The sequence below is a fragment of the Triturus cristatus genome, chromosome 2_1 (genome assembly GCF_964204655.1).
Source record: "Triturus cristatus chromosome 2_1, aTriCri1.1, whole genome shotgun sequence".
NCBI lineage: Eukaryota > Metazoa > Chordata > Amphibia > Caudata > Salamandridae > Triturus > Triturus cristatus.
The window spans coordinates 11,042,864-11,060,988 of NC_140581.1; the positions used below are offsets into that span (position 1 = coordinate 11,042,864).

General features: G+C 51.9%; 1 protein-coding gene across 2 annotated transcripts in view; it reads right to left on the reverse strand.

The window, feature by feature from the left end:
- LOC146863608 (uncharacterized) overlaps positions 1-18,125 on the reverse strand; it is a 192,250-nt gene that overhangs the window by 94,316 nt on the left and 79,809 nt on the right. For both annotated transcript variants that reach the window (XM_085627631.1, XM_085627632.1), the window contains exon 2: positions 3,547-3,742. In XM_085627631.1, the coding sequence (XP_085483757.1) occupies positions 3,547-3,742 (196 nt within the window). The remainder of the gene's footprint in view (positions 1-3,546; positions 3,743-18,125) is intronic.

Genomic DNA, 18,125 nt, shown 5'->3' on the forward strand with positions numbered 1-18,125 from the left:
GAGTAGCCACTCTTACGTGGCATGGCCCAGACTCTTGCTCCTCCTGACCCCAGGTTGCCAGCTTCCAACTATTGTAGGTATATGGGGCCTAGGTTGATGACTGATGTGACACTGATATCGCAACCTGCTCCCCCCTCTTTTTTCCCCTCCTCCTCCCCTCTCTCTCCCTCCCCCTCACCCCCTTTTGATATTGGTCCTCCTGCCATGACCTGTCCCCCGATGGAAATTGGAACAGACACTTAGGGGCATATTTACAACAACCGGCGATAATTATCGCTAAGCGCACTTAGCGCTAGGATACTTATCGCCGGCTAGCGTGAATTTTTATCGCTGACATAGCGTGCTTTTAACAACGCTTATCTCAATAGCAATAAAAATCCTCACGCTAACAGGCTAACGTGAGATTACCGCTGGAAACCCAGCGATAATCTCACGTTAGCTTGTTGATAGGGACAGACAAACTTAGCCATGATATCCTCCTTCCATAGGATATCATGGCTAAGTCAGAAAAATACCAGACGTCAAAAAGCAGAGTTAACCGCGGTTAGCGCTGCTTTTTTTGTCTCTAACAGGGTTAGCGATATTCTTGATAATAGGAGAAATGTCGCTTAGCGACATTTCTCCTATTATTTTACTCTGGAACGCCCCCTTTGCATCTCATTAGAGATGCAAGGGGAAGCGTAGAGTAAAAGGGTGCTAACATGCGAATTTGCGTGTTAGCACCCTGTTGCTGATAGGGCGCTAGTTTTATATCTGCTTTTTTGGCTTTTAAAGCCAAAAACGCAGAGATAAAGCCCTTGTTGATATGCCCCATAGATTGTACATGAATGTTGCATTTTTTAATTTCTTAGTATTACTCTGTTTTGCACATTTCTACGACCTATATATGTGAACGGATACCTTGAAGATATAATCATTGTAGTCTTATTATTTGTCATGACACCGCTGTTTTTTCTGTGACTCAACAGACTAACGTATACACAACTGTAATCTAATGTGATTTTCATCAAAAATGAAAAACCTAATAAAATCTGTATTAAAAAAAAAAATGGGGCCTAGGTTGCAAGCTGGCTCCCGTTGGCTGCAATGCATCTGCGGGCACCCTCAGCATGTGCCAGGCCTCGGAAGGTACCTATGCATCTGCGGGCACCCTCAGCATGTGCCAGGCCTCGGAAGGTACCTATGCATTTGCGGGCACCCTCAGCATGTGCCAGGCCTTGGAAGGTACCTATGCATCTGCGGGCACCCTCAGCATGTGCCAGGCCTCGGAAGGTACCTATGCATCTGCGGGCACCCTCAGCATGTGCCAGGCCTCGGAAGGTACCTATGCATCTGCGGGCACCCTCAGCATGTGCCAGGCCTCGGAAGGTACCTATGCATCTGCGGGCACCCTTAGCATGTGCCAGGCCTCGGAAGGTACCTATGCATCTGCGGGCACCCTCAGCATGTGCCAGGCCTCGGAAGGTACCTATGCATCTGCGGGCACCCTCAGCATGTGCCAGGCCTCGGAAGGTACCTATGCATCTGCGGGCACCCTCAGCATGTGCCAGGCCTCGTAAGGTACCTCTACCTGAGTAAGCCTCACCTTGGGCATATGCATACCCTGTATTGCAAGAGATGGAATATGTGAAAGGCAGTGTGTAGAAGTGCAAATCAGCCTTCAGGGCCCATGTGCTGAGTTTCCCCTTTTCACAGAGGTGTAACTCCATCCAACTGTGCTAATGTTCCTTCGCTGAGCCCTCCAGAGCCCACCCCATTCACTCTGAGTTCTCCGCAGTACTGACGTGTTTCTTCTCTGCAATCTCTGAAAGCCAATCTAGAGTCCCTCATACCGCTGTCCCTGGGCTGACATGCCACTTACTGAGCCTCACCTTCCAAACCCTACCTCTAGTGCTGACAGCCGCCCGCTAGTGAGAGCAGGCTAATTCTCTGAAGTCCATTTCACATGGGTATGCCTATCCATTCAGTTTAATGACATTAACAAAAGCTTATAGCTAAAAGTTACACCTTGAGGAACTGTTACCAACTTATTTGTGCTCAGTCTGTCAACCTCAGAAGGATGAAAGGTTTGCCTGACATCCCAAGCCCCAAATTCTCCTTATTGCGGCTCACTATTCCAAGAATAGAGCTCTCCCCAACCTGCCCTCTGCAGGTCTGGTGCTTCCACAAGACGCTGAAACTCTTCCCAAGACCACACACATGCCTCCGCTCCCTACCCCCCTCTATGATGCCCTTGAGTATGATGGACTCCAAGGAGTGGAAGGAAGGTAGTGCATAAGTGAGATGCTGCTGGCAGGGGGAGAAAGGGGTAACAAATACATCTGTAGGAGCATTATTAGGTGCAACCCTAGCAGGTTCTTCAGTCAGCCTTGCAACAGCAACTCACACTCCAGAACTCAATTGGAACTACAAACTCAAGCAATACATTCAAATCAATCCAGAAATTTTTTGAACCAGGAGTCCACCTATGAACCACCTTGTACCACTTTCAGGTTCTTCTTGTAATGTCAGAAAATGTGCACATAATTCCCTGCATGAACTTCTCTCAATGGAAATTCTGAAACTGTCCCCATTTCCAAATCACTATTTGATCTCTTTGCTTTCTTTCCTGTCTCTGAAACTTTTTTGTTATTCGCAATTCCCTTTTTCCACATTTCTCTGTATTTCTTTAAATCAGTCTATTCTCTCATCCTTGCAACTTAATCTTTAATGTGAGGATTAAAGGATATTCATTTTTTTCTTCACTGGTCAGATCCCTTTTATAATCTATGCTCACTTTCTTCATTTTACTAATGTTTGCCTGACACTCATCAGCCAATTCTCTAAGTTTGTCCTGTGCCTCACTTCCACATCTTAATGCTTCCTTGGGTTAAATACCTCATTTCATCAACATTGCAGGACAATAATCTGTTCAATTTTTAAAACATCCCACATGACTGTCTCTCTCCATAGGAGGTTCTTCAATGCCAGTGCTCAAACCCATCGTGGCATGCAGCATTTCAGTCCATGTACTATAATTAAGAATTTACATATGTGGCTGCTGGAGGGGCACATGGCACACTCGATTGTACATTTTACTTTTATCATGCCATTGGAGTACTTTTTCGCACTTTGACCTAGGATTTGCCTAAATGTCAAAGACCCCAATCTGCATTCACTCCATACCTCAGAGCTAGTGCAAATCAGCTGGGCTGGGCCACTGCCCTGAGGTGTCAATCTGATCCAGCAATTCCATCCATAGAACCAAAGATTCCCAGGAGACCACACTAAAGAGTGATTTTCCTAAATAGCTGCACACAGGGAGAATGGAGAGGCCTATTGAAGGAAACAGATTGGAACTGGGAGAATTGAAAGGTAGAGAGAGGGGAAATTAAGGGAGAATAAAAAGGCAAAGAGAATGAAGTTAAGCTGGCGAAGAGAGAGGAGAAAGAACGAGGTACATGGTGTGTGGACAGGCACAGAGAGAAGGCAGAGCAAGAGTTACATCGACTTAAGCGAAGAGGTAAAATAAAGAATAAAAGAATAACTGAGTTGGTGGTGCGATACCTGAGGCGCTTGACTTCACCGTGAATCCAAAGGTTGGCTGCTCCCCATCCTGCTGGTACCCAGTCAGATAGGACTGGGTGCTGGCTCCTGGCTCCCAGTAGGTGCCACTAAATAAGCCATCGTCGTTCAGATGAATGTTCATTTTTGTGCCTTTGTCTGAGTTTTTTATCGTCTCCCATGGTCCAGACACCCTGCACTGAAGAAAGGAACAGACAACAGATGTTCAGACTGAATACAAGACCCCTCCAGTGAAGGGAAGAACAGACAATACATGTTCACCTCAAGCCCACGACACCCGCAGTGAAGGGAAGAACAGGCAATACATGTTCAGACTGAAGCCATGACACCTTCAGTGAAGGAAAGAACAGGCAATACATGTTCAGACTGAAGCCATGACACCTGCATGAAGAAAGGAACAACGATACACGTTCACACTGAACAAAGGCCCCGTCCGATGAAGGAAGGAGCAGGGAACACTTGTTCACACCAAGCCATGGGATGAACCTTGGTGGTAGTGTGAGCATTGACACACTGGATATGTCTGTCCAGTAATGTACTGTTCTGAGGATATCCGTTATCAGTCACCATGGTGGCACTTGCACCTGTATCTCTAAGGGTGTCTACCCCAACCCCATTAATAATTGTTTTGTGTGTGTATTTCTCCAGGATCCTGGGACAGACAGCTAGGGTAGCCATATCCACCCCACCCTCTGAGACTGAAATAGCTTTGGTGTGCTCTCTGACTTGGTCAGGGCACACCAGGAATCCCATCTGGAGATTAGCAACCCCTGAAGGTGCAGCACTAGAGGGAACCCTTTTCCCCAGTTAGGTGTTCATTCTGTTTACAGAGATGGCACCAGGCCTTTTTAGGATCCCGATTTTCACCCTGGTACCCTCCCTTGGTTTGGGAAGAGTCTCGGGACCACCCTCCTGAACAGGTTTTTGGGGGCCTTTGGAGGACTCCTTTGATTTGTTTTTGGTCTCACACCTCTTTCTGCTGTAAGACAACAGTAACCCCTTTCTGTTGGTCACCCCCACCATGGGCCTTTCAGGACACTTGTTTTGACCCAATGGTCAGCCGACTTCCCCAGCTCCTGAGGAAAGACTGACCCTGAGTCCACCAGGTACTGATGCAATTCCTCAAATGTACAATTACTCAACAGATGCTCCTCCACTGGCAGATGAGAGAGCCCATCATAATTGTGCACATTACTGCCCGTCCACAAGCCACCTTGGCCCTCATTTACGGGATTTGGTGCAAGTCACCTCGCTGCGCTGCCCTACGCCAAGGAGAAAGGGCAGTAATGCACCTTATTTCCGTAAAACAAAGCCTTCCTGTCCTTTCTTCCTGCTCTGGTGTTGTTTTGCCTGTCTGGCGCCAACGCAGGCACCAGTGCACAACTGTGAAAGGGTGCCTGTGTTGTTGGCAGGATTGTTTAAGTGCGGGAAGGGGCACCTTCCTGCACAGACACAATCCTAACAGGCGTTTTTGCTTTCTATGTGTGCTGTAGAATGCAGCACATATTGAAAAAGGAAAGGACGAAGAGATATAAAGAAATTTCGCCTTGTTACGCCTCACTTAGGGAGGTGTAAGGATTTGGCACATCCCCAGGTTTACATGCTCTTGTAAATCTGGGGCCACGTGAAAATGCGTGGGCGTTGCGTGGGAAAACCAACCTCAACGCCCCTGGAACGCCTCTCAAATGCAGAGTAAGGCAACGCAGCGATTTGAGCTGCCTTCCTTTACTCCATGTCTATGAGGCCATGTGAACCACGCCTAGTGGCTTCGCGTGGGCTTATAGATATGACTTTGTAAGATGCCCGCCACAGTGTCACAAAGATTGACACTCTGGTGGTTCAGGGGGCCCATAAATAAGCCCCCCAGTGTTTTGACTGAGAAAGCAACAACGTCTATCAAGGATTAACTTGAGGTTTTCTGGGTCTCCCTTAACTTAACCCTGCACTCTGCAGTTGTGAGACCGAGGACCTCAATCAGGGTCCTCCTGAGCTCATCAAGTGTCAGGAGTCTATCCTGGGCTTTCCTGAGAGTCCCTTCCACAGTAGAGCCCCCCAGTGTCTCTGGTGTGACTGTCTCATTTTTCAAGCACTCCCTAAGGCTGTAAACCATTTTGTTTTTCATCACCCTTAACATATTTAGGCAACAACCCTTTGGGAACTTTGGAAACCAAAGTTTCATCTTCCTCCCTATTCATTTTCCTGATGCCACTACTCATAGGTGCTAGACCCATCCCAGCCCTCTCTCTTTCTATAGCCTGAATGTGGGCTTTAAAGGCCCCTCTTTTGGCTAGTCTTTCAAGATACATACGTTCCTTGAGTAGTTCTTATATTTTTCTGTGCCTTGAGTTGCCTGTCTTACTCCAAGTAGGGGAAGGCACTTGAGGTACAGGGATAAGAGAGAGGTTTTGGTTATGGTCCGCATTCTCTCGGGTTAATTTGGGGGGGCTACACTCTTGGAAGCTGACTACAGTCCCATGTTCACTGTCATCCTCCTCCTCAGCGGTGACATGATCTTTTGTCAGCTGGGCTGCATCAAAGTCTGCAAGGGCCTCCTGGAAGATTACCTTGGTCGGATTTGAGCCAATAGCATTTTTATTGGCTTTACAGAGGGTCATTAACTTTTGCATGCTAAGCTTCAGATAAGGGCTCAGGTTGAGTTGCTGCACTGTATCCTCTGAGCTAGACATGATTAGTGTATCTGGGACCATTTAAGAAAATTGTGCAAAATATTCTAAAAGATGTTTAAAGGCCTAACTGACAACAATTATTTTTAAATTTCTAATGCAATGAAATAGGGGCCTTAACACAAGCCCCCAAACACTTCCAATGAAAAATGCAAACATTTAAAAATCCACAGATTTAAAAAAAAAATTTGAACTAATGACAATTGTGGATTTCTTAGTAAAATCACCTATCGACCAAGCGGTATCAGCAAAGGCAAGTCTTGTATCCCACCGCTGATCCACCAAATGAATGAAGCTGGCTTTTTATGTAGTGATGCCAGAGTAAGGGCACACTATGCAAGAACTCCAGACGACCCTTATTGGTTTATAGGGCTTATTTTAACAATCCCAGGTGCTCTATTGGTGGTAGTGTGGTCCAGCAACTTAGACTCATCAGATCATGGTCGATAAATGGTTTACACACTCAAAAAGAAATCTGAGACCAATTTATAAAAATAAAGTCCATTTTTATAGTTATTTAGACCCCAAGGCCCATATGTACAAAATTTCCATTTTACCATTCCCAATCAGTGAATCTGCAGAAATTGCTATTTCTGAATCGCAAAATGAAATATATTTAAATTCCGATTCCTAAGGATTTGAATTCGCTATTAGGAAATTGCAATTTTAGAAAAGACAAAGGAGCAGATTTACAAGATCTGGCACATCAGCAGGGATGCGCCAGAAAAGATGCAACACGCAATTATTACCTTGCGCCACCGGGAATGCTTTGAAATTTACAATGCAAAAACAACTGTTCATGGTGAGAATGCAGAACAATGTCATACATTCACCCCACTACATAGCCGTTCCAGTTTGAACCCAGCCATATGCAAATCAGTCTTGACCCTGTGCCTCATGGGAACAGTCCAGCCCGAACTTTCCTCCCTGGACTGGAACCAAGCATCCTAGGACCGGTTTCGGGGTTTCACCCCCCTTCAGCAAGGATAGCTTGATTTCAGTGAAATGGAGAGCACGGGACCCACGTCTGGGCATACCCGTAGCACTCGGGGTGACAAATGCAAAAACAACAGTTGATGGACAGAATGCAGAACAATGTCATACATTCACCCCAGTACAGAGATCTGGGCCTAAATCCATCATTTTTTTGCTCACCATGCCGTTCCAGTTTGAACCCAGCCATATGCAAATCAGTCTTGACCCTGTGCCTAGCCCTACTTTCAACTCTTGCTGGAGGAATAAAGGAAGGAGCATCCTTTTTTCTAGCTCTGTGGAGCTCCAGGGCTTCCCTATCTAAGGCCATCGGCTGTTTTCTGAGTATGATCTTGTCTTGCTCATACTTCAGCAGTCTCTCTCTCCTCTCCTGGAAGGTTTCCCTCCCTCTGTGAGAAGAGACAGAGGTCCCTATAGAGGAGTTAGACTGGATAGATCCCCTTGACAGAGATCTATCGCTTCTAGCCCTGTTGTCAGGTCTACCTGGAGGAATAAAGGAAGGAGCAGTATTGTCATCCTCCTCATCCTCATCCAGGAGATCTGGGTTCACCAGAGTCTGGTCATTGTCACCAGTCTGGTAACCATCAGAGGTAGGGTCAGGGGAGTTTCCACCCCTGGGCCCACCCTCAGGTGCTGCCCCACCCACACTGTCTATCCCATCAGGCCCACTAGGCCCTGAGATATCATCCAGCTTAAGTATCTTTATGAGATGCTGCGTGGATGGACTTTTGCCTGTCTTCAGCTTCCTAATAGAACATAAGGCCCTAAACTGAGCAAAGGAGAGATCCTCATATTTATAGGGGAGGAGCTCACTGGCTCCTGGCAGGGACCCACTGGTTCCTGTGTGACTAGACAATACTAATGTGGTGTGGTGTATTGCACTACCTACACTAGTGTGGCCTACTAATCTCTCTTGAGTTGTAGAAAGGGTGTGCTATCCCTTAACACACAACTCTAAGTTCAGTAGAACTTACTGTAGCTAAACTTGATATTATATGTACCTTAGGTACCTTTAGTGGTTTTCAGTTGATCAATTCAATTGAGATTATCTGGTAATACAATAGCAAGCTGGAATCCCACACGCTGCACACCAATGTGAGAAGGTGGCCTGATATATGCTGTCCACTAGTTCTAGTGGGCACCTTGTATCAGTCCAAACATCCCCTTATGGTGATAGGTTAAAGACAACCTTTATTGAAAGCTATCCTAGTGGTAGCTATGGAGAGCAGCCTTCAGGCTAAGTCTTGAAGGAATGTAAAGCAGCTTGTTTTACCAGTCTATAATCTCTTGAACGGCTAAATGAAAGACAACATGTCTTTACAATGTCAATAGCTTAATCACTCTCAAATGCGAGACATATTGCATTTGCACCCACACACAGAGCCACACACACAAAGCCACCCACACACACACAGCCACCTACACACACACACACACACACACACACACAGAGTTACCCACACACCGACAAAGCCACCACGCATAGAGCAAAAAAAGCCACCCACACAGAGCCATCTGCGCTCCCTCAGGCGGCTTGTTAGTGTATTGTAGCCCGAGACTGAGCTCCCTCTATCTGCTGGCGCCCTTCCCTGTTGCACCGATGGAGGCCTCAGATGCTGTGTTGGCCTCGAGTCGGCACAATGTTGTCCCTGGACGACTGCGAGGGGAAACCCTAGACCCTAAACCCTAGACGCTACAATGTGCTACCGGGAAATTAAATCTTATCACTCCGACGCGCTATATAAAGGTCTCGTGTGGAAAGACTTTACACCAAGGGTGACTATGCCAACAAAGGCACACTGTCTGTGGACTCTGTGCTTCCCATTCCCAACTTACAAACATATCACTGCACCAGCAGGAGCACAATTAAACAGAATAAACCAGCCCAAAGTAGCAATTGCACACCATGGCATTAAGGGTATGCAAATCAGCCCAGGAACGGCTGTTTCGTTCTCCACATTGCAGTATGTGACCTGTAAGAAGTGAAGCCAACCTTACAAGTGTAGTGGGAAAAAAAAGGACAATTTTGCAGTGAATCTCGAGTTTATTCAGACAGTTAAATAAGTCTCGGCACACTTTCTTTGAGATTTTCAGGGCAGGCGCAAAGTACAATTTAGTGTCAAAATTACATTCTGTTCGTTTTTCACAAGTAGACGTCGTCCACTGGTATTCATTCACCTTGACCCATCCCCGAGATGACTGAGCTGCCTTCAGTGACTGCTGGGTTCCAGCAGCTGCCAGGATTGCTGTGGGAATTTAACCCAGTTACACGCCAGTAACTGGAAACCCTAGATTGAAATGCTTCTACTGACTTCTGGGTTCTGGGGCTACTAGCAGCGATGGAAATGTGTTGGAGGGAGGCCCACCGGGTAGTCGGGGAGACTAATCCGGCACCTTCCTACCGCAAAGTTATAGCCGAGGGCCGCTGAGAAGCCCCCTCGGGGAGGTCTTTCTCCTATGATCGTACTAGGCCCAGTAACACCACCACACAGGACTCAATAGCAGTTGCGAGATTAGGTTCTTTATCAGCATTAATACGTGCAATATTTACAGAGGGATCGATGGATCCTGTCAGAGTCTCAGTGTTCGTTCAAGAGGATAGGGTAGCGGGACAGTCTTAGTGCCAGCCAGGCACGGGAGGGCTCTGCGCCAGACCTTGGATGCTGGTCTCAGAGCGGCTCGGACGTGGAGAGCCGCGACGTCGTCTGCAGGGCTCAGATGGTAGTTCCGCTTAGGTCGAGCCGCGACGAGGTCAGCTGGGCTCTGGTGGTAAGGTTCAACAAGGTCGGGCCGCGACAGCGTCAGCAGGGCCCCAAGGTTCGTGAAGGTCTTTAAGCACGGTGGAGCCGCGACGTCGTCAGCAGGGCTCAAGGGTTGGTTCAGGGTGAGTCTTCTTCCGTAGGGTCAGCCGCGATCCGATCAGCAGGGCTCTTGACTCCGAGATACAACTACCGCCCTGTTGTTGGGTCGCCCCAGATATAGGACGGGAGCCCTTTGATGTCCGGACCCGTGCGCCCAGAGGGGGCGGAGAGGCTTGGGAGGGAGCGGCCAGACGCCCAGCAGGAGAGGCGCCAGGCCCCCGAGAGCTGTGGGGCGATCGCACCTAGGTGTGGAAGGACGGTTGGGGGTCCCATCGATAATGCCCTCCGCTGGGAGTGGGAAGGGCTCACGTGGTATCCCCCGGGCCAGGGGTTGGCGTCTCGATGTCGGGCCTCGCTGGGACCGAGGCCGGGTAGAGCAGGGTCATACAGGTGGTCACGTGGAGTGACGTGCAATCCAAGATGGAGGAGCCCCAATGTGCATGGGACCTCGTGCGGCTTAGCGCGGGGAAACAGGACCACGCCACGAGGCCGGCTCCCACACGCGTCCCCCCCAGCTGAAGGCAGGGAGAGTCACCCATCTTCTTGGGGGTTCTCCTCACCGAGGCAGAAGAATCGGGACAGGCCGTCAGCATTGGCGTGGTCGTTGCCGGGCCGGTGTTCAACAGTGAAGTCCATCCCTTGCAGCGAGATGGACCAGCGTAACAGCTTGGGGTTTTCGCCCCGCATTTGCATGAGCCACCGCAAGGGCCGGTGGTCCGTCTGGACCCTGAAGTGGGTACCGAAAAGGTAGGGCCGGAGCTTCTTGAGAGCCCATACCACAGCGAAGGCCTCCCGCTCGATGGTGCTCCACTTCTGTTCTCGCGGCAGCAGTCGGCGGCTGATAAAGGCCACCGGTCGTCGAGGCCCTTGGCGTCCAGCTGGGAGAGGACTGCCCGACCCCGTACTTCGAGGCATCGGTCTGGACTACAAATTCCTTGCTGTAGTCGGGGGCCTGTAGCACAGGGGCAGCGCACATGGCTGCTTTGAGAGTATCAAACGCGGTCTGGCAGCGGGGAGTCCAGTGCACCGCCTTGGGTTGTTTCTTTGAAGTGAGTTCTGTAAGGGGGCCCACAATGCTGCCGTAATCCTTTATGAAGCGTTGGTAGTAGCCGGTGAGGCCCAGGAATGCCCGGACAGCGGTTTGGGTGGCGGGGGGCTCCCACGCCTGGATAGCGTCCACTTTTAACCGGAGGGGGGCCACCTGGACACACCCCACCTGATGGCCCAGATAGGTCACAGATCCTTGACCGATCTGGCACTTGCTGGCCTTAATTGTGAGCCCGGCCCTTTGGAGAGCGGCCAGGACTTCCCCAAGGTGTCCTAGGTGCGCGGCCCAGTGGTCGCTGAAGACAGCAATGTCATCGAGGTAGGCCGCGCTGAAGGCTTCGAGACCGGCCAGGACCTTATTTACCAGCCTCTGAAAGGTCGCTGGGGCGTTCTTCATGTTATGTTAATGTTAATGTTAATGTTATGGTGATTTGTATAGCGCACGGCTGCCCCAGCCAAGGGGCGTCCCGGCGCTGCGAAAAAACCAAATGCAGAGAGAAAGGGACGCAAAGAAAGAAAAGCAATTATTGAAAAAGGTAAGTTTTGATAGCCTTTCTAAAGGTCAAAAGGTCCTGCATGCCACGGATAGATTCCGGAAGACTATTCCATAACTTGGCAGCTAAGAAGCTAAAGGATCGGCCGCCTACTCTGGCCAGTCTGGTGCGAGGGATGATCGCAAGATGTTGTCCCTCTGATCGAAGCGACCTCCTAGGAGTGTACTCCGACAAGAGGGGGCATAGCATTGGGGAAGACGTGGTTTTAAGGATTTTAAAGGCTAAACATAGTGCCTTAAACTGGATCCTTTTACCCACCGGGAGCCAGTGTAATTTTTTCAAGGCTCCAGTCGTCGAGGATTGGCGAGGAAGACCTACCAGCACCCTGGCAGCTGCGTTCTGAACTCTCTGTAGTCTGGAGGTTTCGGCAAGGTTCGCCCCTAATAAAAGAGAACTGGCATAATCCAGTCTCGAAAGGATAGTCGCCTGAACAATTATCTGGCGAGTGTGGCAGTCGAAGAACCTCAAAATAGGTCTGAGGTTACGTAGAATGCCGAAGCAGGTGGCCGCCACCTTTTTAGTATGGTGCGTAAACCTCAGTGCCGAGTCCACCCAGACTCCCAGATTTTTAACGCATTCCTTAGGCTTAGGAGGTTGGCCCAAGACATCAGGCCACCAGCTATCACCCCAGGATGCGGTATTCTTCCCCAGGAGCAGTATCTCTGTTTTCCCGGCGTTAAGTTGGAGAAAATTCGCCGTCATCCAGTTGGTGATGTCAGTGAGTGTCTGCTTAAAGCGAAAAGCCTCCAGACCACTGTTGTCATTAAGAGCCACCACCAGCTGGGTATCGTCAGCGTAGGATACCAATGCCAGTCCGCTCCTTCTAGCCACCTCTGCAAGGGGGCGGACATAGACATTGAACAGGGTGGGGCTCAGGGAAGAACCCTGCGGCACTCCCTGTCCGATGTTATGCTCCTTCGAGATGAAAGGGGGGGTAGAGACTCTGAAAGACCTGTTGGAAAGAAAGTCTCTAAACCATCCTAAGGCTACCCCTGTAATACCAATTTCCTCCAATCTCATCAGAAGGACCTCGTGTGACACCGTATCGAAGGCAGCACTGAGGTCCAACAGGACCAGTGCTGCCGTTCCGCCGCTGTCAAGGATGGTACGGAGGTCCTCTGTAACACTGAGCAGGGCTGTCTCGGTGCTGTGACCAGCTCTAAACCCGTGTTGGGAGTCATCCAGAATGTTATTGGATAGGAGGAAATTGGTCAGAATGTTATTGACGTGTGCCTCGATGATTTTGGCTGGCCAGGGAAGCAGGGAGATGGGCCTGAAATTTTCAGGAAGCATGGGATCTAAAGTGGGTTTTTTTAAGATGGGGGATACCCATGCCTGCTTCCATTTAGAAGGAATGCTGGCAGTAGAGAGAGACAAGTTAATAGTGCCTCGAATATGTTCTGTAATGAGTTCATGGGCATCACGGAAAGTCTCCGGTTTTAAGGGATCCGCCGGGGAGCCAGATTTAATTTTCCTACAGATTTTTTGGAAACTCTCTTGCTCAAGGGTAGGAAAGGAGGAAAGAGAAGGTCTGGTAGAATCCAGAGTAACCGAAAGCTGTGGACATTTAGGGAAAGTGTCATAGATTGCCCTAATCTTATTGGTGAAAAAATTAGCCATATTATTGCAAAGGTCAGGGGAGACAGTGGTAGTGATAGCAATTTTTTTCGCCGTAAGGTCTTTCAGAATTTTAAAAACAGATTTAGAGGTGTTGGAACTACTGTTGATTTCATCGGCATAATATGCCGCTCTTGTTCTGCACACCTTTCGGTGATAGGTTTTCTGGAGTAGGGCATAATTCTGTTTGAGGTTGGCATCGTAGTTTTTTGTCCAGCCCCTCTCCGCCTTTTTGCATTCCTTTTTCAAAAGGGCTAGTTCAGAGTTGTACCAGGGACTAGCCGTATGGGTACGGGCCTTGATCCACCTGACAGGGATCAGGGTGTCTAGTGCCTGGGTGATCCAGAGGCAAAACTGATCATACCTTACGTCAGGGTCCTCACTTAAGGGAGGAGGGTTTAACACCAGGAGTTTCTGCAGATCTTCTAAGCGGAGTTTTCTCCAAGGACGTTTTTGGACTAGCGGAGTGGGCACCAGAACAGGGCTAGAGTTGCAGGAAATAGACAGTGTGACCAGATAGTGATCCGTCCAAGTCATAGGAATAGACGGGTATGCGGATCCACTCGTAATATTAGTAAAGATGGGATCAAGAAGGTGTCCCGCTCTATGTGTGGGACCACTTACGAGTTGATTAAGCTGAAAAGCAGCGAGATCCGCAAGAAAGGTGGCAACTTTAGGCTCGGTGACTCTGTCTAGATGTATGTTGAGGTCGCCTATGATCGTGAAATTAGCCGTTTTAGTGATGTTAGTGCCCAGATACTGTAGGAGTGCGTTAATGAAGGGTGCGTCGGTGCCAGGGGGTCTATAGATCACGAGGCCAGTTGCGCAGAACTGTGAGTTGGCTTTAATTGAAAAGCGAGCGCTTTCGCTGCCCTTAATGCCGAAGGGCATCACCCGGAAGTGGTAGTGGCCGTCGGGGGTAGAGAAAGCTGATCGTTCTTGTGCGCCGGGAGTGAGCTTGATCTGCCAGTACCCAGCGGTGAGATCAAAGGTGCTTAGGTAGCGGGCGGCCCCTAAGCGATCAATCAGCTCATCGGCTCGTGGCAAAGGGTGGGCATCGTTCTTGGTAACTGCGTTCAGGCCCCGGTAGTCGACACAGAATCTGAGTTCGGGGGCCGTGCCGGGGGCGGCGGCCTTCGGCACCAAGACTACCGGGCTGGCCCACGGGCTGTCGGAAGGTTCGATGACTCCGAGGGCGAGCATCTTGGCGACCTCGGTCTTTATGCAGGCCCGGACTCAGTCAGGCACTCTATAAGCGCGGTGTCGTACAGGGGGGCTATCCCCCGTGTCCACGTCGTGGACGCACCAGCGGGTTACCCCGGGCGTGAGAGAGAAGAGGGCAGCGAAGGGTTGCAGTAGCTTCTGGCAATCATGGCGCTGTTCTGGTGTCAGGGTGGCGGAGAGGTGGACGCCCTCCAAGGAGCCGTCTTGGCTCGAGGACCCCAGGAGGTCTGGTAGGGGCTCGGAGTCACTTTCACCCCCATCGTCGGTAGCCAGTAGTAAGCTTAGTTCAGTTCGGGCAAAATGGGGCTTGAGCCGGTTGGCGTGCAGGACCCTGAGGGGGTTCCTCGGAGACTCCATGTCGACCAGGTACGTGACGGGGCTCTTCCTTTCAACTATCTTGAAGGGCCCGGTCCACTTGTCCTGCAGGGCGCAGGGGTCCACGGGTGACATGACCCAGACTTGCTGGCCCGGCTCAAACTCGACGGCTGAGGCATTCTCGTCATACCAGCGTTTCATATCTTCTTGGCTGGCTTCAAGGTTGGCTTCTGCCAGGGCACGGAACTTTCGAGTCTGGTTCCGCAAGGTCAGGAGGTACCGGTAGACGTCGGGCGGGGCACTTTGGACGTTCGCCTCCCAACCCTCCTTGACCAGGCTGAGGGCCCCTCGGACGGGGTGCCCATACAACAGTTCGAAGGGGCTGAAGCCCAGGGACTTCTGTGGTACCTCCCGGTAGGCGAACAGGAGGCAGGGCAACAGGACATCCCATCTCCTCCTGAGGGGCTCTTCCAGGCCCTTGATCATCCCCTTCAGCGTTCGGTTGAACCGCTCGACCAGTCCGTTCCCCTGGGGGTGGTAAGGGGTGGTGAATTTATAGGTGACCCCACATTGTTGCCAGAGGGATCTCATGTACTTCGAGAAAAAGTTAGTCCCCCTGTCGCTCACCACTTCTCGGGGGAACCCCACCCTGGAGAAGATGCCCATCAGGGCCCGGCCCACCACTGGAGCGGTCACAGTTCGGAGGGGAACAGCTTCGGGGTACCGGGTGGCGTGGTCGACCAGTACCAGGATGAAGCGGTGGCCCAGGGCGGTTCGGGGGTCGAGGGGCCCCACGATGTCGATCCCCACTCGTTCGAACGGGGTGCGGACGGCTGGAAATGGTTGTAGGGGGGCTTTCACTCGTCCCCCAGTCTTCCCGCTAGCTTGGCAGGTCGGGCAGGACCGGCAGTGCTGGTCCACGTCTCGTCTCATTCGGGGCCAATAGAAATGGGTCACGAGGCGGCTGTACGTCTTGTCCCGCCCGAGATGTCCGGCGAGGGGCACGTCATGTGCCAGGTTCAAGAGGAATTCTCGAAATCGGAGGGGGACCACCAGCACCCGGCTGGCCCCTAGTTCGTCGACTTTCTGCTCGCTATACAACAAGTCATTGTCCCAATAGACCCAGTGGGTTCCCGAGGGGTCCCCCGCAGCCTGGGCGGCCGCCTGCTGTCGGGCCCCCTCGAGGGACGGGCAGCCCTTCTGTTCTTGCTGGAATTGTCCGCGGGTGGGGCCCCCGTCGTGGCGCCACTGGGCCAGCTCGGGGATCTCGCTGAGGGGAGCGGCCTCGTTGGGAGAAAGTTCGGACGGCCCGGCCTCCTCGTCCGGTTCCTCCGGGCCGGAGGAGGTGGATTGTGCGGGGCCCGCCGGCTTGTCGGGTGCCGGGGCCGCAGCTGGCTGGACGGTCATGGACCGAGTGGTGGCGCAGGCCCACTCGGGTAGTCCCAGCATCCCCAGATGCTCTGGGCGCTCCACCTGGGCCCAGGGGGAGCTCTCTAGGTCGTTCCCCAGGAGGCAGTCTACCGGGGCGTCGTCGCGGACAGTCACTTTTAGGGTGCCGGACACCCCTCCCCACTCGAAGGGGATTCGGGCCATCCGGCACATGCTCTCGGTGTTGTCGGCGGTCCGGACAGGGCAGAGGACATGTGGTAGGATCTGTTCGGGGGTCACCAGATGGCAGCGGACAGCGGTCACACTGGCCCCAGTGTCCCGGAGGGCCTCTGCCCGTCGCCCATTGATGGTGACCCACTGTTGGTACTTCTGTGTGTTGCTTGGGATGGTGGCGCGGGGCACCATTTCTCGGGAGCCCAGGCATACAAGCGACATGGCGGCTTGTTCCCACTCGGGGGACCCGTCGTCGTGGTCCTCCTCCTCGTCTTCTCCCTCCCCTAGGGCTGCGGCGGCAATTTGTCGGGGAGGTGGCCCCGTGGTCCCGTTCCGTCGGTTCACGGGGCAAGCAGGGTCACTTGCATAATGGCCGGTCTGTTGACATCCGAAGCAGGTTACTGTCGGTCGTGGTCCAGACCGGGCGATAGGGGTCCCTCTTTGGCCCTGGGTCGGGGAAGCGGGGTTGGTTGCTTGCCCTCGTGGCGGACTTCGGGGCGGTCCAGCTGGGAATTCTCGACTGCGGTGGGACCCCCCTCCTCCGCCACGCTGGCGGGGAGGTCCCGTGGTGCTCCGTTGGTAGTCCCCCACGGGGTTCCGGGGGACCCGGGTGTTGACCCATCGGTCCGCTTCGGCGGCGAGCTTCCGGGGCTCGGTCAGTTTACTGTCCAGGAGGTGTTGCCTTAGTTCCACAAAACAGTTGTTGGCGAGGTGCTCCCAGACAATGAGGTCGAATAGTTTGTTATATGAGGTGACCTTGCTCCCTTTGATCCATCCTTCCAACGCTCGGCTGAAGAAGTCCACGTATTCGACCCATGTGGTACCGGGGATCTTCTTGCAGTCCCGGAAGCGTTGCCGGTACATCTCGGCCGACAGCCCGTAGCGTGTGAGTAGGGCTTCCTTCATGTGGTCGTACGAGGTCATCACTGCGTCGGGGAGTTGCAGCAGGGTATCCCGTCCCTCGCTGAGGAACCTCCCCCATAGGCCGGCGCCCCAATCCTTCCGGGGTACCCGATGGGAGGTCATGGCGACTTCGTACGCTCGGAACCATTGCTGGATGTCGTCATTTTTATAGTACTCCTTGACGACATCCTTGGGGATGTGAACCTTTGGCTCGGTCGGGGGCAGAGCGTCCCGGGCTCCGGGGTTGCTGGTCTCCCCAGTTTTAGCTCTTAGTTCAAGTTCTTTAAGGCTCCTCTCGTGCTCGAGGGTTAGCCGTCTCTCCTCTAGCTCCCGATGCCTTTTCTTCTCCTCGATCTCTTCTTGTAGTCGTAGTTGCTCCAGGGCTATCTTTTTCTCCGCTAGGAGGAGCTCACCGTCCAGCCGGAGTCGGGCAAGGTCCATTTCGTGTGTCCGGGCCCTTTCCCGTTCTCGTATCTCTTCGGGGGAAAGGCTGGTGTCTGGGATGGTTCGCTCCCCGTTTGTCGGGCCGTGGTCGGCAGGTTTCCGTCCCGGGCCGAGGTCCCTTCGGCTCGGGGTGGAGGGGTCTCTGTTTCTGCCCAGGCTTTCAGGGCTTTCTGCATTTCTTCCTTGGTGCCCAATCCTGTGGTTGGGATCCCTTTGTCTTTGCAGAATTGTTTGAGTTCCTTGTGGGTGTATTCCTCCAGTTTCTCCAACTGGAAGGTTGCGGCCACGGTTGCTTCTTGGCCATCCATGGTTCCCTT